The sequence below is a fragment of the Schistocerca americana genome, chromosome 11 (genome assembly GCF_021461395.2).
Source record: "Schistocerca americana isolate TAMUIC-IGC-003095 chromosome 11, iqSchAmer2.1, whole genome shotgun sequence".
Lineage (NCBI taxonomy): Eukaryota > Metazoa > Arthropoda > Insecta > Orthoptera > Acrididae > Schistocerca > Schistocerca americana.
Genome location: NC_060129.1, coordinates 188,035,436 through 188,060,359, shown reverse-complemented (window position 1 = coordinate 188,060,359; position 24,924 = coordinate 188,035,436). Strand labels below are relative to the sequence as shown.

Below are 24,924 nucleotides of genomic sequence, written 5' to 3'. Positions count from 1 at the left end.
CATTGTCATGCTGCAGGAAAACATTTCCTTTTTCCGTTCGCACCCTTGTTAACCGTCGTTTCAGAGTTCGCAGCGTTGTGATGTAACGCTCTGAATTTGTTGTTGTTCCACGAACAAGGAAACAACACGGAAGACACAATCTGCTTCCCAGAACACTGTTGTCATGATTTTTCCAGCTGAGGGCTGCGTCTTGAATTTCTCTTTCTGGGGCGAGCCTTTGTGTCGATATTCCATAGACTGACGTTTCGTCTCCGGATCGTAATGGTGTGCCCACGTTTCGTCTCCTGTCACAGTTGAATGGAGAAAGGCGTCACCTTCATTCACGTAACGCGAGAGGAGTTCCTGGCAAATTTAAAGCATTTGCGCTTTCATTCCATGAGTCAGCAATGATGTCGCCCACACGTTCTTGTGAAATGCGTATTGTGCTTGCAGTTTCTCTCTGAGTGATACGACGATCGTCCTGAACCAGCCTGTCAACATTTTGCTCGTGAAATTGGGTGGTTGCTGTCAAAGGATGTCCAACTCTTTGTCAAGCAGGTCAGATGTTCCCGCCTCAACATTTTTAAACTCAATCGCCCAATGACGCACAATACTCACATCGAAACAATCACCATAAACTGCTTTCATTCTCTGATGAATCTCCTTTGGGGTGACACCTTCTGCTGTCAAGAATTCAATGACTGCACGTTGCTTAAATCGCATTGTTCCATGGTTCCATATTACACTGTAGACTTGGCCACTGTTTCTATGTTTCGATACAGTGTATCGATACGTGGAACTGTTTCAGTGTTTCGGAACGGCTGTGGTTCACTGTTTCGAAACGGTGGTGTTTCATTCCGCCCCTGTCTCGGATAACCGGACCAGTTTCGATCTCGAGCCAGACACAGAAACTGTATCGTTGTTTCAAAATAAGGCTGTTTCAGTCCACCTGTGCTTGGAACGGACTAATTGTATCGAAACAGTGATGTTTCATTCCGCTCTGTGTCGGACGAGATTCGGGCTCGGCACAGGTACTGAAACACAACACACCACTTCATGAAACACTTTCAAGAGTGTCGAAATCTTTTTGACAAGCAATAGCATGAAGCTTAAGATATCCGAAAATAAAGCTTCGTTTCTAGCTGACTGTCCTATCCCGAAATGTCATAACATCTGCTTTATAAACACTAACCAAACAATAAAACAATGCATACTATCCACACTCAAAATAATAAATATGTGAAAATCATTCAGTTAAATTACACTTTTTTTATAACATACGCTTCTCTGTTCATGTACAGTAATCATATTAAGAAACGCAAGTAAGCCTACAACATTGTGAATAAAGAAAAGGCGTAGAGTGACAGTTATTAGACATATATACAAATTTGATGTAGGTATAATTGCAAGCAATCTGTTTGACATATCCCTGATAGTGTAATGGTGAACGGGAAGGGCTGGGAAGCATGATGAATTTATAGTAACGGTTCGAAACACCTTGAAAGACAAAATTTTTTTCTGTTATATTTTGTTATTTATTCGAATTATTTGACATGATTTGTAAGGCTATAGTCACTGTGCCTATTATTCACAATGATTCCCTTTGTGTGCATGGAAATTAGCAGGATGGGTATATTACCCATACTAACGGAATGTGGGAATCCCAGTAGCATATCCGTTGTTTCTGCAGTTTGCTCCCACCTCCAGTTCCGTTCGTGGTGGTTCTTCTATCTTCAGCTATGGCTGTCCTCAGCCAATTGAAAAGTATGAAAGTCACACGACACGAAAGCAGTGCATTTGCTGCAGGAAATACGAAACTTCCAAGACGCCTAAGTGATAGTTTCATACTTCCTGCGATACGATTAGCGCTCTCGCACCTCATTTGTGTTTATATGGCCATACTTATACAGTAGACATTCAAGATGATAAAATGTGTAGGTTTATTAGATTACAAAACACAAACTGTTTCACTGTTTCGAAACAGCGTATCGAAACATTACATTGTACTGTTTCATTTGTTTCGAAACAGTTACGTGTTTCAGTTTGCGCATCTCTATTACACTGTAACAACACAACCGTTCCCGCCAACTCTAGCTGTAGAGAAGAGGCTACGGAACAAGTCAGTACCTGCCGCATACCATTGCTGCCATCTGTTGAAGAGTTGCGAAGGTGGAGACATTACTTTTCAGTCAACCCCCGTAAATAACTGTTCCAAAAAGGTGACTGGTTGCAGTTTTATGTACTTTGCATTCAATTAGCCGTCACGGGTTCTATAATATCCGTAATGGATAAGCTTCAACTATTACCCACCCGGTTCGGAGAGCCGCTACACCGGCTACAATATGCGACATCGTGGAAACGGCAGATCCGTTGTTGACGGCTGCAAGGGCCACAGATTGCGACACGGGTATCCTCGTGGCTTTCCGCACGGCTACACGTGTACATCCTGCTTTCGGCGTATCAGCACCGCCTGTCGTCAGTCATACCTGTCTGGTTTAGTTCAACAGATGTAACTTACATAATTATAGAGAGCTGTCAGGGTGGCACGAGGGCTCATCTAGGACTCTCCGCCGCATGGAACCGTCGTCCAGTGTTCTGACTCCAATATGTGAAGACTTACGGAAGACGAAATAGATGAAGTTAAGGAATTCTGCTACCAGGGCAGGAAAATAAACAGTGACGGACGGAGATGGGACATCAAAAGCAGACTAGCACCGGCAAAAAGGCCATTCCTGGCCAAGAGAAGTCTACCAGTATCAAATACCGGCCTTAATTTGAGGTAGAAATTTCTGAGAATGTACGTCTGGAATACAGCATTGTATGGTAGTGAAGCATGGACTGTTACAAAACTGCAACAGAAGAGAATCTAAGTATTTGAGATGTGGTGCTACAGACGAATGTTGAAAATTAGGTGGACTGATAAGGTAAGGAATGAGGAGGTTCTGTGCAGGATCGGAAAGGAAAGGAATATGTGGAAAACACTGATAAGGAGAATGGACATCTGTTAAGACGTGAAGGAATGACTCCCATGGTACTATAGGGAGCTGTAGAGGAAGACAGAGATTGGAATACATCCAGCATATAATTGCGGACGTACGTTGCAAGTGCTACTCTGACAAGGGGAGGCCGCCAATTGCGAAATTCAGATTCGATTCATACTGCGCATAATAAAAGCTCATGGCCAGAGGTGTAATGTGGCAAAGCACCAAGATGCACTTCTCAGCCGTTGTCGAGAAAATCGACAGTTAAAACAGACCGTTGCGGTGAAATACTCTCGACGATTAGTAATTTTCTACAGCGTCGTGGCGCAGCGGTAAGCGCTCGGGTTCGTAATCCGAAGGTCGCCGGATCGAATCTCGCGCTATGCAACCTTTTTTTTAGTATTTGTTTTTATACTTCAAATTATATATATATATATATATATATATATATATATATATATATATAAAATTTGAATTACAAAAACTAATAATAAAAAAATTGCATGGCGCGAGATTCGATCCGGCGACCTTCGGATTACGAACCCGAGCGCCTACCGCTGCGCCACGACGCTGTAGAAAATTACTAATCGTCGAGAGTATTTCACCGCAACGGTTTCTTTTAACTGTCGATTTTCTCGACAACGGCTGAGAAGTGCATCTTGGTGCTTTGCCACATTACACCTCTGGCCATGAGCTTTTATTATGCGCAGTATGAATCGAATCTGAATTTCGCAATTGGCGGCCTCCCCTTGTGAGATGGACAGGATAGGAGCAGGCGTCTGCGTGGGGTCTGAATGCGGTACAGAAAGAAGAGAGCGCGCTACACGAAAAACACAACACTTTCCCTCTAGCCACTCGACAGGAGGTGATAATGTTCCCGTTCCCCCTTCAAGCTAGACAAGTTTCGTTCTTTGTAGTTTTTTCGTTTGACGCTTATTTCGTGATATATTTGGCCCGGTCACGATCAATGGACAATCCTGTATATATACGGGGTATATTCCCGAGATTCCGTCATTTTACCTGGATAAATGAGGGACATCTCAGGGAATTTCAGGAATTACATTGAAAATTTCGAATTCTATTTCTTAACCGACCCGCTGGAATTTAACTTCGTTGAGTTACATAAATCGCAAATTTTAAAACACTTGATATTTCAAGGTGTTAATTATATGAATGTTATTGCATATAAATTATCAGTGTTAAAAAAGTATGTTCAAACTACTGCTTATGGCCAGTATATCTCAGCCGAGAACAAACAAAAGTCGTTATTGTGACATTGCGGACACCCCCCCCCCCCCCAAACGCTGAACGTTTGTCAGGGACATCTTATGATATCTTGCTCCCCATACCTGTAATTTTCTGAATTTTTTCCAGATTCGAATAGGCACCCTGGTTACCAAAAATCTTGAAAAGTTCTTGACCAATTTATTTCAGATTTTTACTCGATATTCTTATAAACATTAGGACAGACAAAGCTGTAAAATATATAACGTTGCATTTATTCATTATTTGTGTCCACCGGTTGTTGTTGTTGTTGTCTGCTGTGTTCCGCACATCTTTCATTGACAGTACTGTCAGTAATTCGTTGATTGGCAAAACGATTCGTTTCGGTGACCACCATTCCCAAACCGGCTAGTCAAAAGGATCGGTAGAAATCCATTTCATCACTCTTCCTGTCATTCTCGCTTTGATATGATCCTTCATTAAATGTGGTGTTAAAATTCTTCGTGTTACACCATGCCGAGTAACTACGGAGGCACATTTGCTGATTCCGCAACAGTTGGTCTCTTTCTTTTCCCCGGTCAGGATCATGAGTATTCAGGATCGTCGCCGTCGGATTCTTAGCCAAACTGACTGGCCTCACTGCCACTCAATTCTCTTTCCTACCGCACCGAACACGCAATTGTCTCCGTATTGGATATGGACACAAGCTCAAACCTTCACGGAAACAGAGTTCGACAACGTTGCCGTGCGATTGTAAAGGGGCCTGGACACGTTCAATATTTATTGTCAATACTAGTTTGTCAGACTTTCAATTCAAAGAAGCGACCTCACACTGTTCTACATCTACATTTATACTCCGCAAGCCACCCAACGGTGTGTGGCGGAGGGCACTTTACGTGCCACTGTCATTACCTCCCTTTCCTGTTCCAATCGCGTATGGTTCGCGGGAAGAACGACTCTCTGAAAGCCTCCGTGCGCGCTCTAATCTCTCTAATTTTACATTCGTGATCTCCTCGGGAGGTATAAGTACGGGGAAGCAATATATTCGATACCTCATCCAGAAACGCACCCTCTCGAAACCTGGCGAGCAAGCTACACCGCGATGCAGAGCGCCTCTCTTGCAGAGTCTGCCACTTGAGTTCGTTAAACATCTCCGTAACGCTATCACGGTTACCAAATAGCCCTGTGACGAAACGCGCCGCTCTTCTTTGGATCTTCTCTATCTCCTCCGTCAACCCGATCTGGTACGGATCCCACACTGATGAGCAATACTCAAGTATAGGTCGAACGAGTGTTTTGTAAGCCACCTCCTTTGTTGATGGACTACATTTTCTAAGGACTCTCCCAATGAATCTCAACCTGGCACCCGCCTTACAAACAATTAATTTTATATGATCATTCCACTTCAAATCGTTCCGCACGCATACTCCCAGATATTTTACAGAAGTAACTGCTACCAGTGTTTGTTCCGCTATCATATAATCATACAATAAAGTATCCTTCTTTCTGTGTATTCGCAATACTTTACATTTGTCTATATTAAGGGTCAGTTGCCACTCCCTGCACCAAGTGCCTATCCGCTGCAGATATTCCTGCATTTCGCTGCAATTTTCTAATGCTGCAACTTCCTTGTATACTACAGCATCTTCCGCGAAAAGCCGCATGGGACTTCCGACACTATCTACTAGGTCATTTATATATATTGTGAAAAGCAATGGTCCCATAACACTCCCCTGTGGCACGCCAGAGGTTACTTTAACGTCTGTAGACGTCTCTCCATTGATAACAACATGCTGTGTTCTGTTTGCTAAAAACTCTTCAATCCAGCCACACAGCTGGTCTGATATTCCGTAGGCTCTTATTTTATCAGGCGACAGTGCGGAACTGTATCGAACGCCTTCCGGAAGTCAAGAAAAATAGCATCTACCTGGGAGACTGTATCTAATATTTTCTGGGAACACTGTTAGGAACACTGACAAAAATTGCGTGTTGACAGTGCAGTTTTACGAGATTAAGATGTCTAAAATCCCAAAGAATGCGCGTGCAGCAGTTAATATAACTGCTACAGCTACAGCTTCCAACCAGCAGAAAACAACGAAAAAGAGGAAATGGGTCAGATCGGTTGCAAAAGGCCACTGGGTCACATGTAAATTTACTGACTCAAATCAGAATCACGGACCCGAAAGATTTCATAGATTATTTTCCGATGAGTTTTTCATCGTACAAGTTATTGTTGATATGTGCTAAATTAGAGAAACGGAATGCGTTAACGAAAGAGGCGGTCACATTCGACAAGAAATTAGGAGTTTTGCTTCTATAACATCAGCAAGGACAGTAAAGTTCTGTGGATACCTCTGAAGCAGTTATATCTGCCTGACGAGGACCTGTTCAAGCAATTAACGAAAACACTTTTTTTTTTTTTACCTTTGTGGTGATTTGGTGAAACTGACATGCATTTCGCAGACTTCTTACTAGTAATTGCAGATATGAGACGTATCTTTCGAAATGGGAGCGTTTTTCAACACTGCAATGTAACACAACGTATACTATATTTTCAAAGTAATGAAGTAAAGAGTGCCATAGAGAATGATGACCCTCGCATAGGCCTGTTAAAATTCTTGGGTTAAGACTCGGTAAAAATTTGAAGTATGATATACACAACGGCGAATTGAAATAATAAATAAAATAAACAGTGCACGCTAACGCCGCGTGGCTGGTTCCTGAAGCTCTGTCAAAATCTGTACGGAGAATATTGTCAAACCGTCAATATTTGACCTCAAGCATTCAGTATGTACTGACAGCGCCGACAATTTTTTGAAGTCCGTCAATACTGGTCATCAATATTTCTAGTATTGACAATGCGTCAATACGCACCCTCAGACGGTCAATATATTGACAGTTTGACAATATCATTGAACGTGTGAGGGGCCCCTTAAGAGGTAAACGCAAGGAAAAAGGGCAAACTGCAAGAGTCGACTATCACCAAAAGTGTACAGCATCGCCAGGAGGCAAGGGCAACTATAGAGGGTGTTCCAAAAATCGACGGCAAAACTTCGAGAATTGATTTCTCATGTAACAAAAAGGAAAAAATCTAGTAAACATGGGCTATAAAATGCATACCTTAAGCGATATGGGACTGTTCTGTAGGAGCGATGTTTCACAGCAACGAATATCAACTGGTGCTCATAGATCGTCAGGTATGCATTTTAGAGCCCCTGTTTAGTACAATTTTTTGTTTTTAGATAAGGAATACATTCCTGAGGTTTCACAGTCGATTTTTTGGAACGCCCTACGTATCCATTTTAATTCAGTGTAGTTGTGTATACGAATTACACACACCGCCTGGAACATGTGTATCAACTTCGTGCACCTGGCCATCGTGGGAAGTCATATTACTTAGCCATTTGATACACATGGCAGCCAATGTACTAATGGAAACTCCCCCTGGATTACGTGGCTTGTAGCAAAAACTGTAATCCGTGATAACCAAACCAATTTGACTTTTTCGGCGAAGAAACACTTTTGTGGTGACTTGGACAGCTTCTTGTGTTCTTTCCTGAATTGCGTATTTAACTTGTGTATTTCTTTCCATGTCGCGTTGCACCATTTGGTATGTTTTTGACAGATTCTCCACAGCGGGGTTTATCAAGCTTTTCCGTCGCGCCCCGTTCTGAAACACGCATTATTTTGTCCCACCTCCCCCATTTTTACTTCCTCAGCACTTCTCATACTTCGTACAAAAACGGCCCATGATGGTTACTTTCATGTGTATAATTATTGCAACTATTAATTCCCATAATAGCATTAATTAGTGTGTGTCCTTTGAGAACAAAAGAGTTGATTTTTTAAAAAAATATAATATATTTGTGTTGTTCAAACGTGATGAAAATGAACAATTACAACTAGTTTATAAATAACATGTTTAGTTGTTTATTGTAACAGCAGCTACAGTCGGACACTAAAGTCTACATACACCCTACAAATAACACTCGAAGTCAAAATAAATCAAGAAAATGTTACGTATTCGCTTTCTGTGACATAAACAGACATGTTAGTGACTGAAAAACAACATTTACACTACATAATTAATTGTTGTTGTTGTGGTCTTCGGTCCTGAGACTGGTTTGATGCAGCTCTCCATGCTACTCTATCCTGTGCAAGCTTCGTCTCCCAGTACGTACTGCAACCTACATCCTTCTGAATCTGCTTAGTGTATTCATCTCTCGGTCTCCCTCTACGATTTTTAACCTCCACGCTGCCCTCCAGTACTAAATTGGTGATCCCTTGATGCCTCAGAACATGTCCTACCAACCGATCCCTTCTTCTAGTCAAGTTGTGCCACAACTTGTACCAAAAGAGTTGCATTCGCCTTCCCAGTCACCAGACATTAACCCAATTGAGCATCTTTGGGGAGAACTAAAGCGTAGGGGGAAAAAAAAGCAACATCAAAAGCAAAGATGATTTAAAAGCAGCCTTACAGTGCCTCCGGAAGTACGACAGTGTTGTAGTGCCCCAATTTTGCGTTAATGGATATGGACTTTTTGTTATAATAGTTCCATGTGAGTTTATATGCTTTCTGTAGTTTTTTATTCTTTCCTCATTGGCCTTTAGGTTGATCCCTGATGACTGGATGATTTCTCCCATGTACTTAAAATGTGGTACTTGTACGATTTTCCCATGGGTTGTCACAATAGGCAATTTGTCTTGTGGCACTCCTTCTATGTACTGGGTTTTCTCATACGAAATTTGCAGGCCGGTTCTTTGTGCAATTTCGTGTAACTTCTCTATGGCATTGTGGCTTCTTTTCTATTATTTGTGAGGATTGCAAGGTCACCTGCAAAAGCTAAACACTTCACATTGAATCTATTATCTTTTCTAATGCCAATTTGGATTCCTTTGACTTCTTTTTATGTCCTGATAACTTTTTCAAGAATGATATTAAAGACTAGTGGTGAAAGTTCGTCACCCTGTCGCACTCCAGTTTGGATTTCAAATGGTTCAGAGATGTCCCCCATAAATGGCTAGAGACAAAGCATTAACAATCTGATGGTCGTCCAATTTCTGCCAGTTCAGAAGTGAGAAATGCAGCAGTCAAGTGATTTACAAACAGTAAGTAGAGTGGACACGTCTGAACTTAGTTGATTTTAAATGGGATTACTGTGTGCAGGCGAAGCAAGTGGCGTAGTGCTGAGGTGTAGTGCAGGGGATAGGAAGTATGTTTTGTAAGAAATGTCTAAACTCGCTGCGCATAGTTAGCTTTTTATCTCAGGAGTAGTTGTGGGTTGCACTTTCGATGCCCGCGCGCGCGCACTCACACTCAATATCATTCATCTTTCATCATTTTAAAAGCAAAAGTTAGTCTTTCATTCTACAGTTTAGTTAGGTGCTGAAGTTGGCGATAATGTTGGGAGGGGGGGGGGGGGGGGAGGGGGGAGGAAGTGGGGACACTAGATAATGTCTAATTGCACTGTGGGGTAATAATGGCCGAAGAAAGATTGGAAACCACTGCATAAGGAGCTATATTGTTTTTCTCTCTCTCTCTTGCAATTGTTCACATAACCACAAGTTAGTTGGACCAGCTGACTGGCCAGTGCCGCCAGAGTTAAATGCGCCGGTAAAGGCAGTCGTCCTTCATTAATAAGTCGATGAGCGCGTAACGCACCGCATAAAACGTTTCCTTATAACTGTACTTTGTGATATTCGCCATTTTTGGCTTCATTAAAACAGCAAACAGCAAATAGCTAATACTTTCAGCCAGAAGGCAAATACTTGTTTATAATAAGGCGTCGCATAGTGACGGTGGAATTTTCTAAATAATGTAATTCGTCGTCTTTGGGCGGCAATATAAACAGAAAAATACGGATAGATATGCGATCCTTCACTATTTTGTTCGCTGGAGAACCAATGAAGCCTTGAGCGCTAAAGACTTGTACTGTTTTTCTTAAGTAAGACGGTCGCAGATTTGTGGCGGTCTGATCTAACTTTTTACCGAATAAATAAAAACGTGTTCCGTCTGAGTGAAGTGTAAAAAGAACTGTTATAACTTACCGTGACGACGCACGAGCGACTCAAGAGGATAATGTCTATATAAAAGAGCGCTCAATGGACATGAAACGGACATAAAAACCTACCGTCATTGTAGTACTAAGCTTAAGGTACGACACATGTTTTAGTTATAATAAATATTTGTTCTGGGAATACTGAACCATTTAGCAGTGCTCATTCCTATCATCTCCTCAGTATTATTTTCATTTTAATTATGCATTTTGCTAAGATTACAGACACAAAGATCAACAGTCCAATGTGCGTGTTACATTGATAAAAAGAAAACTGTTTTATCGTCTTCTTGCATCAGCTTTAATTTTGAATTTCCCTTTCGTGTGATGTTGTTTTTTTTTGCGCCCTTGAGAACTTTCTGGTCCCTTGGGAAATTATTTTGTCATAACAATAACTTCACCACCGGGTATGATCGTATCTACGATCATGAAGTAATTAGAAAGACGATTATTCAATTTCTTAATCAATAGCACGCTAGCTGTGACTGCTTCAAGCCACGCGAAACTGCAATTAAAGACTATTGACATTTCATAATGCAATATTTTATGACAATGGTCAATCCATGATTCTTACGCCAATTGTGATTGATAAAACAGTAAGCGAGATCTCAATTTCCAACTTTTCCATTGAATAACATCACTTTTATTAGGTTACATCACAACTTGTCCGCTCCACGTGATTCGAAATCCAATGAGATTCAAGCAAACACTGTAGAATACATGGTGTAATGTTTACATCGGGTTTATCCATGTGTTGAGCACAGTTTAGTATTTATTGTTTGCAGTCGAGTGCTCAGCAGTAACGAATTGTCGTTTTGCAGGGCGGACATCGCGCTGATCGGGCTGGCGGTGATGGGCCAGAACCTGATCCTCAACATGAACGACCACGGCTTCACGGTGTGCGCCTACAACCGCACCACGGAGAAGGTGGACGCCTTCCTGGCCAACGAGGCCAAGGGCACCAAGGTCGTGGGCGCCAAGTCGCTGGAGGACATGGTCTCCAAGCTGAAGAAGCCGCGCCGCGTCATGATGCTCGTCAAGGGTGAGTCACAGACTGGCCTCTTATGGGACCTGAAAACGTACGTGGTCGAGGAGCAGCTGATGACGTCACAGCATTCCAATACACTGCGGAGAGTGAAATACACTACTGGCCATTAAAATTGGTATATCACGAAGATGATGTGCTACAGACGCGAAATTTAACCGACAGGAAGATGATTCTGTGATATGCAAATGATTAGCTTTTCAGGGCATTCACACATGGATGGCGACGGTAGCGACACCTACAACGTGCTGACATGAGGAAAGTTTCCAACCGATTTCTCATACACAAACAGCAGTTGACCGGCGTTGCCTGGTGAAACGTTGTTGTGATGCCTCGTGTAAGGAGGAGAAATGCGTACCATCACGTTTCCGACTTTGGTAAAGCTTGGATTGTAGCCTATCGCGATTGCGGTTTATCGTATCGCGACATTGCTGCTCGCGTTGGTCGAGATCCAATGACTGTTAGCACAATATGGAATCGGTGGGTTCAGGAGGGTAATACGGAACGCCGTGCTGGATCCCAACGGTCTCGTATCACAGCAGTCGGGATGACAGGCATCTTATCCGCACGGCTGTAACGGATCGTGCAGACACGTCTCGATCCCTGAGTCAACAGATGGGGACATTTGCAAGACAACAACCATCTGCACGAACACTTCAACCACGTTTGCAGTAGCACGGACTATCAGCTCGGAGACCGTGGCTGCGGTTACCCTTGACGCTGCATCACAGACAGGAGCGCCTGCGATGGTGTACTCGACGACGAACCTGGGTGCACGAATGGCAAAACGTCATTTTTTCGGATGAATTGGGGTTCTGTTTACAGCATCGTGATGGTCGCATCCGTGTTTGGCGACATCGCGGTGAACGCACATTGGAAGCGTGTATTCGTCATCGCCATACTGGCGCATCACTGGCGTGATGGTATGGGGTGCCATTGGTTACACGTCTCGGTCACCTCTCATCCCCATTGACGGCACTTTGAACAGTGGACGTCACATTTCAAATGTGTTACGACCCGTGGCTATACCATTCATTCGATTCCTGCGAAACTCTACTTTTCGGCAGGATAATGCACGCCCGCATGTTGCAGGTCCTGTACGGGCCTTTCTGGATACAGAAAATGTTCGACTGCTGCCCCGGCCAGCACATTCTCCAGATCTCTCACCAATTGAAAATGTCTGGTCAATGGTGGCCGAGCAACTGGCTCGTCACAATACGCCAGTCACTACTCTCGGTGAACTGTGGTATTGTGTTGAAGCTGCACTGGCAGCTGTACCTATCCGCCATCCGAGCTCTGTTTGACTCAATGCCCAGGCGTATGGAGGCCGTTATTACAGCCAGAGGTGGTTGTTCAGGGTACTGATTTCTCAGAATCTATGCACCCAAATTGCGTGAAAATGTAATCACATGTCAGTTCTAGTATAATATATTTGTCCAATGGATACCCGTTTATCATCTGCATTTCTTCTTGGTGTAGCAATTTTAATGGCCAGTAGTGTATAAGCGCCAGGCCAAAGATCGTACAAGGTGCCGATATCGACACAAATCGCTGCTGCCACTCGCAGAGATAGAGGATAACAGCAAAATAGCGATAACCGCGGGAGACTAAACACATAATAGCAATCAAGGTTTAATCCAACGCATAACACGAGCCAGCCACGGCTCAAATATCCTGTAATTTTCTTCTCCTTCCAAATACGCTTGTTCTAAAGATATAGAAAAATGGAGAAGACTTACTTTCCGAACATGACTCAGAATTCGGCCAACTAATTAAAGTACCTAACAGCATACTGGCATCTGCGACGATGTCAACAGAGGTGGTCGTCGAAAGCTCCAGACTGATTAGATATCTGACGTGGCAAGAACTCCGTGAAGCATTTCCTCAGGAATGTTGCCACGGAAAACTGTCAATTTACTGTGTATGCTTGAAGGTGATACATGTAGGTGTGTGTGCGTGTGCGCTATGTAAAACAATTTTTCTCTTCGATGGAAAACAGGTTTGTGTTGTCCGTAAAATGTACCTGTCATCGATAAGAGTTTAGTAAAACGTTCCGAATACATGTTTTTATTGTTGAATTCTGTTCGTTCATTTAGAATGCTCTTTGGATTTTTTGCCATACATGTAGATTTCTATTTCCTCCAGGGCTCTCGTGCAGCTTATTTTTTCGGCTCTGAAGAGTAGAAACATTACTGCTTATATCTGCTGTAGTGTGTTGTTTCTCTTGAAGATGTGTACTGAATATGGATTGTTTTCACTTTTGTTTATATGCACTTTGGGTTATTACCAAGAAACGGTGGACATCGAAATACGTAGCTTCACTACGAGTGATATGTATCGAACACTAGACTGTCGAGATGTTGACAAGTGACAGGACAAGACGAACGTATTGAAAGCAAAGATACAACTTGGTATTGAACGTCATTACTTACATCGCGAACTAGTCTCTACGTGGGTTAAAAGTTTTATTTAATTAATGGAAGCAGAATGGGAAAGCTACAATTTACATTTCCGTCAAATGTACCATGATCTAAGAGTATGTGGCTATGCAGGAACCCAAGATTACAGGCTGAATTACTGCAACTGAAACGACAAGTGACTGGTTACATTTATAATGTTGTTTATTAAAAACATTTGTCGTCATGCCCGATAGCAAATATTCTTGTCGTCTTGGTTTACCTGCAACATCCCGTTTCAGTTTCCATTAGTGAAACAGAGCTGTTACAGCCGTGTAGTGACTAGGTCTCGATGTACTTCGTGATGTCCAATAGCAGACTATTAAGTGTGCTGCGTCTTCGTCTCTGACGAATAAAATGGAGCTTGTACTTACACAGCTTACAAATCCTGGATGTCAGCAACAACCATCAAGAGTTTGACTGCGCACGCATTGAAACCCCGTGTTGGTGGTTATGCTAATTCTTCTGCATATTTTGCACTTGAGCTCATTAACGATGCGTAAGTTTGACTTCTCTCTTGCACAGGGTAACTGAATTTGCGCCGCCACAGTGCACCGCAGTTTCTCGCATCGTGACTAGGAAGCAGTCCGTACTCCCAACAAAGTTCCAAAATTTCGTTGCGTCGCTGAAATGTGGAAGAAACGCCTTCCACGTAAGTGATTCCGTGATTACTGAAAAGTGGGATACGACCCGTCGGTTTTGCCCAATGACGTCAGAACTTACCAGAGATGATGTATTACACAGATTTAACAACAAAGACGAATGTTGAGAAACAAAGAACAGAGAAAACAAATGGTAGACATATCACGTACATTCATGTTTCGAACATAATGTTAAGTATATATCGCTTTTTTGAGTCCTAGTATCCTGTTCTTCAGTTGACCGATATAGCTCAACTGACGAATAGGATACTAATGCAAAAAAGGAAAAAATATGGACAGGAGTAACATTAGGATGGAGTATTTCAGTTGACGTCGGAGTTGTATCCCTAACTTCGGTTGATCTTTATAGGTCAACTGTAGTATGGCATACAAATTTTTCGTATATCGGTCTTTTCGCCTTCGATAGTTATAGTATAGACTGTAAAATATCGTAGTGAGAATAGTGATAGCGAAAACGAAAGAAAGCGACAGCTGTAAAATTTTTATTCCGTGCTGCAGTTTACGAACCCTGTTTGCAGTCTTCCATGTTTATAGGAATAGATAAATCCATAACTACAAACGAGAATCAAAAAGTAAAAATTGTCCAGAATGAAAAACAATTCTTCCAAAATATCTCAAAGTCACTAAGAATGAAACTAAGTTCCCAATGAATTTGAGCAAACGAATGATTTAAATAGACACAAGAGAGAGAAATCGTGCACAATGTGTAGCCTGGTCTTTTAAAAACACTCATTTATTTCAATTTACAATGATGACGCCTCGCCACAGAAGATACACGATTTATTATCTACGACTCAAAAATAAGGTGGTTAAGTATGAGCGAAGTATGACGTCGTTGGTCAAAGCCGATGGGCTGTATCCGATTCTTCAGTTGACCCGAGAATCCAGCACATTTTTGATCCCGAGACTCGCCCGATACACATACCTCCATCACGTAATACTTCATGCTCTCAGCCGACATTCCGCTGTCAAAGCATACAATAGTATTCGTATTTCCCGCTTCGAGGCTTGACAAAGTCAGTCTTAGTTGCATATCTCTCGCAGTGGATCTGCAACTTTGATGTGCACGGATTCTAGAAAATTAACCTGTTCGCTCTGCAGAAACTAATTTTAACATTACCGTTAGGAAATATTTTATGCGAAATATTTTACTACGTCGCAGTGTGGCGATTTTTACTTTTTCCTGGTTTCTCTAATTTTCTTGCCGTATATTTTATCGATTGTATTGGGATAGTCCCCGTTATTTGCGGTTACAGTTTTATCTACATCTACATCTACACCCATACTCTGCAAGCCACCTGACGGTGTGTGGCGGAGGGTACCTTGAGTACCTCTATCGGTTCTCCCTTCTATTCCAGTCTCGTATTGTTCGTGGAAAGAACAATTGTCGGTATGCCTCTGTGTGGGCTCTAATCTGTCTTATTTTATCCTCATGGTCCCTTCGGGAGATATACGGAGGAGGGAGCAATATACTGCTTGACTCCTCGGTGAAGGTACGAAACTTGAAGAAACGCCCATACCGAGCTACTGAGCATCTGTCTTGCAGAGTCCTCCACTGGAGTTTATCCATAATATCCGTAACGCTTTCGTGATTACTAAATGACCCTGTAACGAAGTGTGCTGCTCTCCGTTGGATCTTCTGTCTTTTCTACGAACGTTACCTGGTACGGATCCCACACCAGAGAGCTGCATTCAAGGAGTGGGCGAACAAGTGTACTGTAACCTACTTCCTTTGTTTTCGGACTGCATTTCCTTTGGATTCCCCCCCCCCCCCCCCCCTTTTTTTAAAAAGGTGGACACGCTATCCTCCACAAAGAACCATGAGGTGCATGGCACAGGATATGTCTCATTGTACCAGTTATTAATGTTTCTTCCTGTTCCATTCTCGAATGGAGTGCGAAAGGATGAAAGTTTGAATGACTGTGTGTACAATAGTTATTCTAATCTTATTCCCACGATCCTTGGGTGAGCAATATGTAGGTGGTTGTAGTACTTCGCTAGAGTAATCATTTAAAGCTAGTTGTTCTTGAAACTTTAATAGACCTCCTCATGAGAGTTTACATCTGTCTGAAAGAGTCTTTCTGTTCAGTTCCTGCAGCGTCTCTGAGAGACGCTATCGCGGATGAAATAAACCTTTGACAATTCGTGCTGCCCTTCTCTGTGTACGCACAATATCCTCCGTTAGCCCTATCTGGTACCCGTCCGATGCATTTGAGCAATATTCTAGAATTGGTCGCACAAGTGATCGGTAAGCAATGTCAGTTTTAGATTGATTGTAGTTCCCCAGTATCCTACCAGTAAACAGTAGTCTACCACCCGCTGTTTTGTATTCTAGTCGGTGACATGCTGAGTTATGTACTACGCAAGTTACTTGTTGTTTTACGAAATACTTCAAATTTATGGTTAGCGCTGTCATCAGCTATTTTTATGCCCAAGAAGTCTATGCTCTTCTTAGTTTCATATTCGATAGCAAATTTCACGCTGTTATGCATTGTATTCACTTAAGTTCGTTGATTTCATCACTGTTTACATTGAAGACAATGAGGGTATAATTAACATAACGTCAGTAAAATGTTACTTTATTAATTTTTACATTCTTGCTGAGCCTTTAAGTTACTTCAAAAATTACGTGTAGAGATTCCTGGTGGACAGGTTCCGATGACGAACCCACCATTTAACGAGTTTATTTGCGTGTTCATCCTCCGAAGCAAGCACAGCAATATTTATTTTGTAAATAAAGAAAACCCTGCTGAATGATTGAGTACATATACCAAGCAACTCACTGTTTACACTTACAGATAAGATAGTAGAGTAACACTACAACAGGCGACTGTAGTATTATAATAATAATAATAATAATAATAATAATAATAATAATAATAATAATAATAATAATAATAATAATAATAATATGTTCTGCCAGTCGTAAAAGGCGACGAAAAGAACAAACCACTAATAGCGCTAACCCCCCTTTTAGTGTGATTAGTTGGTTCAGGACAGAACTAATGAAGCCTCGGACAAGCGCCGTCGTGGTCGGGGACGACGCTTGAACCCTATGTCCGCCCACAATGGTAACGACACTGCTAGCCAACTGGAAAATGATTTAAATCCAAATAGAGGTGTTTTGCAGGATATGCTTCCTGCAACCACCCTAGAATGAAAACAAAGACAGAGGATGAGATGGTCAGATGAAGTTAATCGACACCTCATGTTCTGTTATTACCAAGCAACAAACCTAGGAACCAACACAACTGGATACAGATCACAAGTATACACAACATTTATTACCAGATACCCAGAATTAAAATTTTTAACAGAACAACGACTAGCTGATCAGATCCGTGTAATAATAAAAAATAACAGGATACCCCAGTCAGAATTAGATAACATCAAACAACAAGTACAACAAATACTGGAACAAAATAATGTGCAATCAGAAGAAGAAGAAAATACAGTAATGGACTCAAACATCCCAGAGCAAACAAACAAAGAACAACACGCACCAATTAAACAATCAGAGGAAAACGAAATCTTAAGGCAGCCACCAGAACAAGCACAAATAGAACACAAAGTGACACAGATATTAGATATAGAAGAAAAATTTCAGCTAACATATATAGAATACAAAGACACAAATACAGACATTAGACCATTCTTGCGTAGACCACCAAATAACCCACAAGTCGAAACAACAATAAAAACTATCAACACAATCATACACAACAAAATAAATGAAAACACAACTATGGAAGAGTTACAACTACTGGTATATATAGGAGCACTCACTACACTAAATATACACACTAGGCAGAGATCAGAACCAACCAACACACAGAAGAAACCCACTAAACCAGCATGGCAACACAGGCTACAGATCAAAATAGAAAAACTGAGAAAAGACATCGGACAGCTAACACAATTTATAAGAAATGAAATTTCGGGAAAAAAAACGAAAAAGGTTAGGTAAAATCTCACAACAAGAAGCGACAGAGCAATTAGACGAAAAGAAGCAGAAATTACAAGCATTCGCCAAACGACTCAGAAGATACAAAAAAAGTGAAAATAGAAGGAAACAAAACCAAACATTCAACACAAACCAAAAGAAATTTTACCAGACAATAGATAACACACACATTGAAATAAACAATCCACCAAACATAACAGACATGGAACACTTCTGGAGCAACATATGGTCAAACCCGGTACAACATAACAGGCATGCACGGTGGATACAAGCAGAAACAGACACGTACAAGATGATACCACAAATGCCTGAAGTGACAATTTTGCAACATGAAGTCACCCAAGCAATTAATTCTACTCACAATTGGAAAGCCCCTGGAAATGATAAAATAGCAAATTTCTGGTTAAAGAAGTTCACCTCAACACATTCACATCTAACTAAATTATTTAACAGTTACATTGCAGACCCATACACATTCCCTGATACACTTACACATGGAATAACTTATCTGAAACCTAAAGATCAAGCAGACACAGCGAACCCAGCTAAATATCGCCCTATAACATGCCTACCAACAATATACAAAATATTAACTTCAGTCATTAAACAGAAACTAGTGACACATACAACACAGAACAAAATTATAAATGAAGAACAAAAAGGCTGTTGCAAAGGAGCACGAGGATGTAAAGAGCAACTGATAATAGATGCAGAGGTGACATATCAAGCTAAAACTAAACAAAGGTCGCTACACTACGCATACATCGATTACCAAAAAGCTTTTGATAGTGTAGCCCACTCATGGTTACTACAAATATTGGAAATATACAAAGTAGATCCTAAATTGATACAGTTCCTAAACATAGTAATGAAAAATTGGAAAACCACACTTAATATCCAAACAAATTCAAATAATATCACATCACAGCCAATACAGATTAAGCGTGGAATATACCAAGGAGACTCAAGTAAGTCCTTTCTGGTTCTGCCTTGCTCTGAACCCACTGTCCAACATGCTAAATAATACAAATTATGGTTACAATATTACTGGAACATACCCACACAAAATCACACATTTGCTATACATGGATGATCTAAAACTACTGGCAGCAACAAATCAACAACTCAACCAATTACTAAAGATAACAGAAGTATTTAGCAATGATATAAATATGGCTTTTGGAACAGACAAATGTAAGAAAAATAGCATAGTCAAGGGAAAACACACTAAACAAGAAGATTACATATTGGATAACCACAGCGACTGCATAGAAGCGATGGAAAAAACAGATGCCTATAAATATCTAGGATACAGACTAAAAATAGGAATAGATGATAGAAATATTAAGGAAGAGCTAAAAGAAAAATATAGACAAAGACTAACAAAAATACTGAAAACAGAATTGACAGCAAGAAACAAGACAAAAGCTATAAATACCTATGCTATACCAATATTGACCTACTCATTTGGAGTAGTGAAATGGAGTAACACAGACCTAGAAGCACTCAATACACTTACACGATCACAATGCCACAAATATAGAATACATAACATACATTCAGCAACAGAAAGATTCACATTAAGCAGAAAGGAAGGAGGAAGGGGATTTATCGACATAAAAAACCTACATTATGGACAGGTAGACAATTTAAGAAAATTCTTTCTAGAACGAGCAGAAACTAGCAAAATACACAAAGCAATCACCCACATAAATACATCGGCTACACCACTACAATTTCATAACCACCTCTACAACCCTTTAGATCACATAACATCAACAGACACAAAGAAAGTAAATTGGAAAAAGAAAACACTACATGGCAAGCACCCGTATCATCTAACACAGCCACACATCGATCAAGACGCATCCAACACATGGCTAAGAAGAGGCAATATATACAGTGAGACAGAAGGATTCATGATTGCAATACAGGATCAAACAATAAACACTAGATATTACAGCAAGCATATTATTAAAGATCCCAATACCACAACAGATAAATGCAGACTTTGCAAACAACAAATAGAAACAGTAGATCACATCACAAGCGGATGTACAATACTAGCAAATACAGAATACCCCAGAAGACATGACAATGTAGCAAAAATAATACATCAACAGCTTGCCTTACAACATAAACTTCTAAAACAACACGTTCCTACATACAAGTATACACCACAAAATGTACTGGAGAATGATGAATACAAATTATACTGGAACAGAACCATTATAACAGATAAAACAATGCCACATAACAAACCTGACATCATACTCACCAATAAAAAGAAGAAATTAACACAACTAATTGAAATATCCATACCCAATACAGCAAATATACAGAAGAAAACAGGAGAAAAAATTGAAAAATACATCCAACTGGCTGAGGAAGTCAAGGACATGTGGCATCAGGATAAAGTTGACATTATACCAATTATACTTTCAACTACAGGAGTCATACCACGCAATATCCACCAGTACATCAATGCAATACAGCTACATCCAAACTTATATATACAACTTCAGAAATCGGTAATTATTTATACATGTTCAGTTACCCGAAAGTTCCTAAACGCAATGTAACATATACCGTACAGTTAAAAGGAAGTGACGCTTGATCAAGGTCTGCGTCACTTTCATTCCGAACCAGACCTAAGGTCTGAGAAAGGATGGACAATAATAATAATAATAATAATAATAGGGGGGCTAACCCCCCCTTTTAGTGTGATTACTTGGTTCAGGACAGAACTAAAGAAGCCTCGGACAAGCGCTGTCATGGTCGGGGACGACGCTTGAACCCTATGCCCGCCCACAGTGGTAACGACACTACTAGCCAACTACGAACGTTACCTGGTACGGATCCCACACCAGAGAACTGCATTCAAGGAGTGGGCGAACAAGTGTACTGTAACCTACTTCCTTTGTTTTCGGACTGCATTTCCTTTGGATTCCCCCCCCCCCCCCCCCCCCTTTTTTTAAAAAGGTGGACACGCTATACTCCACAAAGAACCGTGAGGTGCATGGCACAGGATACGAATAAATCCGAATAGAGGTGTTTTGCAGGATATGCTTCCTGCAACTACCCTAGAAGGAAAACAAAGACAGAGGATGAGATGGTCAGATGAAGTTAATCGTTACCTCGTGTTCTGTTATTACCAAGCAACAAACATAGGAACCAACACAACTGGATACAGATCACAAGTATACACAATATTTATTACCAGATACCCAGGATTAAAATTTTTAACAGAACGACGACTAGCTGATCAGATCCGTGTAATAATCAAAAATAACAGGATACCCCAGTCAGAATTAGAAAACATCAAACAACAAGTACAACAAATACTGGAACAAAATAATGTGGAAGAAGAAGAAGAAGAAGAAGAAGAAAATACAGTAATGGACTCAAACATCCCAGAGCAAAACAAACAAAGAACAACACGCATCAATTAAACAATCAGAGGAAAACGAAATCTTAAGACAGACACCAGAACAAGCACAAATAGAACACGAAGTGACACCCATGTTAGATATAGAAGAAAAATTTCAGTTGACATATATAGAATACAGACACAAATACAGACATTAGACCATTCTTGCATAGACCACGAAATAACCCACAAGTCGAAACAACAATAACAACTATCAACACAATCGTACACAACAAAATAAATGAAAATACAACTATGGAAGAGTTACAACTACTGGTTTATATAGGAGCACTCACTACACTAAATATACACACTAGGCAGAGATCAGAACCAACCAACACACAGAAGAAACCCACAAAACCAGCATGGCAACACAGGCTACAGAACAAAAAAGAAAAACTGTGAAGAGACATCGGACAGCTAACACAATTTATAAGAAATGAAATATCAGAAAAAAAACGAAAAAGGTTAGGTAAAATCTCACAACAAGAAGCGATAGAGCAATTAGATGAAAAGAAGCAGAAATTACAAGCATTGGCCAAACAACTTAGAAGATACAAAAAAAGTGAAAATAGAAGGAAACAAAACCAAACATTCAACACAAACCAAAAGAAATTTTACCAGACAATAGATAACACACACATTAAAATAGACAATCCACCAAACATAAGACATGGAACACTTCTGGAGCAACATATGGTCAAACCCGGTACAACATAACAGGCATGCACGGTGGATACAAGGAGAAACAGATACATACAAGATGATACCACAAATGCCTGAAGTGAAGTGATAATTTTGCAACATCAAGTTACCCAATCAATTAATTCTACGCACAATTGGAAAGCCCCTGGAAAAGATAAAATAGCAAATTTCTGGCTAAAGAAGTTCACCTAAACACATTCACATCTAACTAAATTATTTAACAGTTACATTGCAGACCCATACACATTCCGTGATACACTTACACATGGAATAACTTACCTGAAACCTAAAGATCAAGCAGACACAGCAAACCCAGCTAAATATCACCCCATAACATGCCTACCAATAATATACAAAATATTAACTTCAGTCATTACACAGAAATTAATGACACATACAACACAGAACAAAATTGTAAATGAAGAACAAAAAGGCTGTTGCAAAGGAGCAGGAGGATGTAAAGAGCAACTGATAATAGATGCAGAGGTGACATATCAAGCTAAAACTAAACAAAGGTCGCTACACTACGCATACATTGATTACCAGAAAGCTTTTGATAGTGTACCCCACTCGTGGTTACTACAAATATTGGAAATATACAAAGTAGGTCCTAAATTGATACAGTTACTAAACATAGTAATGAAAAATTGGAAAACCACACTTAATACCCAAACAAATTCAAATAATATCGCATCACAGCCAATACAGATTAAGTGTGGAATATACCAAGTACACTCATTAAGTCCTTCCTGGTTCTGCCTTACTCTGAACCCACTATCCAACATGCTAAGTAATACAAATTATGGATACAATATTACTGGAACATACCCACACAAAATCATACATTTGCTAGACATGGATGATCTAAAACTACTTGCAGCAACAAATCAACAACTCAACCAATTACTAAAGATAACAGACAAATGTAAGAAAAATAGCATAGTCAAGGAAAACACACAGAAGCAATGGAAAAAACAGATGCCTATACATATCTAGGATACAGACAAAAACTAGGAATAGATAATACAAATATTAAAGAAGAATTAAAAGAAAAATCTAGACAAAGACTAACAAAAATACTGAAAACAGAATTGACAGCAAGAAACAAGACAAAAGCTGTAAATACTTACGCTATACCAATATTGACCTATTCATTTGGAGTAGTGAAATGGAGTAACACAGACCTAGAAGCACTCAATACACTTACACGTTCACAGTGCCACAAATATAGAATACATCACATACATTAAGCAGAAAGGAAGGAGGAAGGGGATTTATCGACATAAAAAACCTACATTATGGACAGGTAGACAATTTAAGAAAATTCTTTATAGAACGAGCAGAAACTAGCAAAATACACAAAGCAATCACTCATATAAATACATTGGCTACACCACTGCAATTTCATTACCGCTTCTACAATCCTTTAGATCACATAACATCAACAGATACGAAGAAAGTAAATTGGAAAAAGAAAACACTACATGGCAAGCACCCGTATCATCTAACACAGCCACACATCGATCAAGATGCATCCAACACATGGCTAAGAAAAGCCAATATATACAGTGAGACGGAAGGATTCATGATTGCAATACAGGATCAAACAATAAACACCAGATATTACAGCAAGCATATTATTAAAGATCCCAATACCACAACAGATAAATGCAGACTTTGCAAACAACAAATAGAAACAGTAGATCACATCACAAGCGGATGTACAATACTAGCAAATACAGAATACCCCAGAAGACATGACAATGTAGCAAAAATAATACATCAACAGCTTGCCTTACAACATAAACTTATAAAACAACACGTTCCCACATACAAGTATGCACCACAAAATGTACTGGAGAATGATGATTACAAATTATACTGGAACAGAACCATTATAACAGATAAAACACCACCACATAACAAACCTGACATCATACTCGCCAATAAAAAGAAGAAATTAACACAACTAATCGAAATATCCATACCCAATACAACAAATATACAAAAGAAAACAGGAGAAAAAATTGAAAAATACATCCAACTGGCTGAGGAAGTCACAGACATGTGGCATCAGGATAAAGTTGACATCATACCAATTATACTATCAACTACAGGAGTCATACCGCACAATATCCACCAGTACATCAACGCAATACAGCTACATCCAAACATATATATACAACTACAGAAATCTGTAATTATTGATACATGTTAAATTTCCCGAAAGTTCCTAAATGCAATATAACACATACCGTACAGTTAAAAGGAAGTCACGCTTGATCAAGGTCTGCGTCACTTTCCATTTTTAACCAGACTTAACGTCTGAGAAAGTAAAGAAATAATAATATCTCCCAACCCTGTTTCCATTCACTTGTCCATGAACCTATCCACAAAACATTTAAACAAAAAAACACTCACA

General features: G+C 40.2%; 1 protein-coding gene across 1 annotated transcript in view; it reads left to right on the top strand.

Annotated features, from left to right (window-relative positions):
* Window positions 1–24,924, top strand: part of LOC124553815 (6-phosphogluconate dehydrogenase, decarboxylating) — a 137,679-nt gene that overhangs the window by 58,103 nt on the left and 54,652 nt on the right. The window contains exon 2 of the mRNA XM_047127799.1: window positions 11,062–11,282. Coding sequence (XP_046983755.1) covers window positions 11,062–11,282 — 221 coding nt within the window. The remainder of the gene's footprint in view (window positions 1–11,061; window positions 11,283–24,924) is intronic.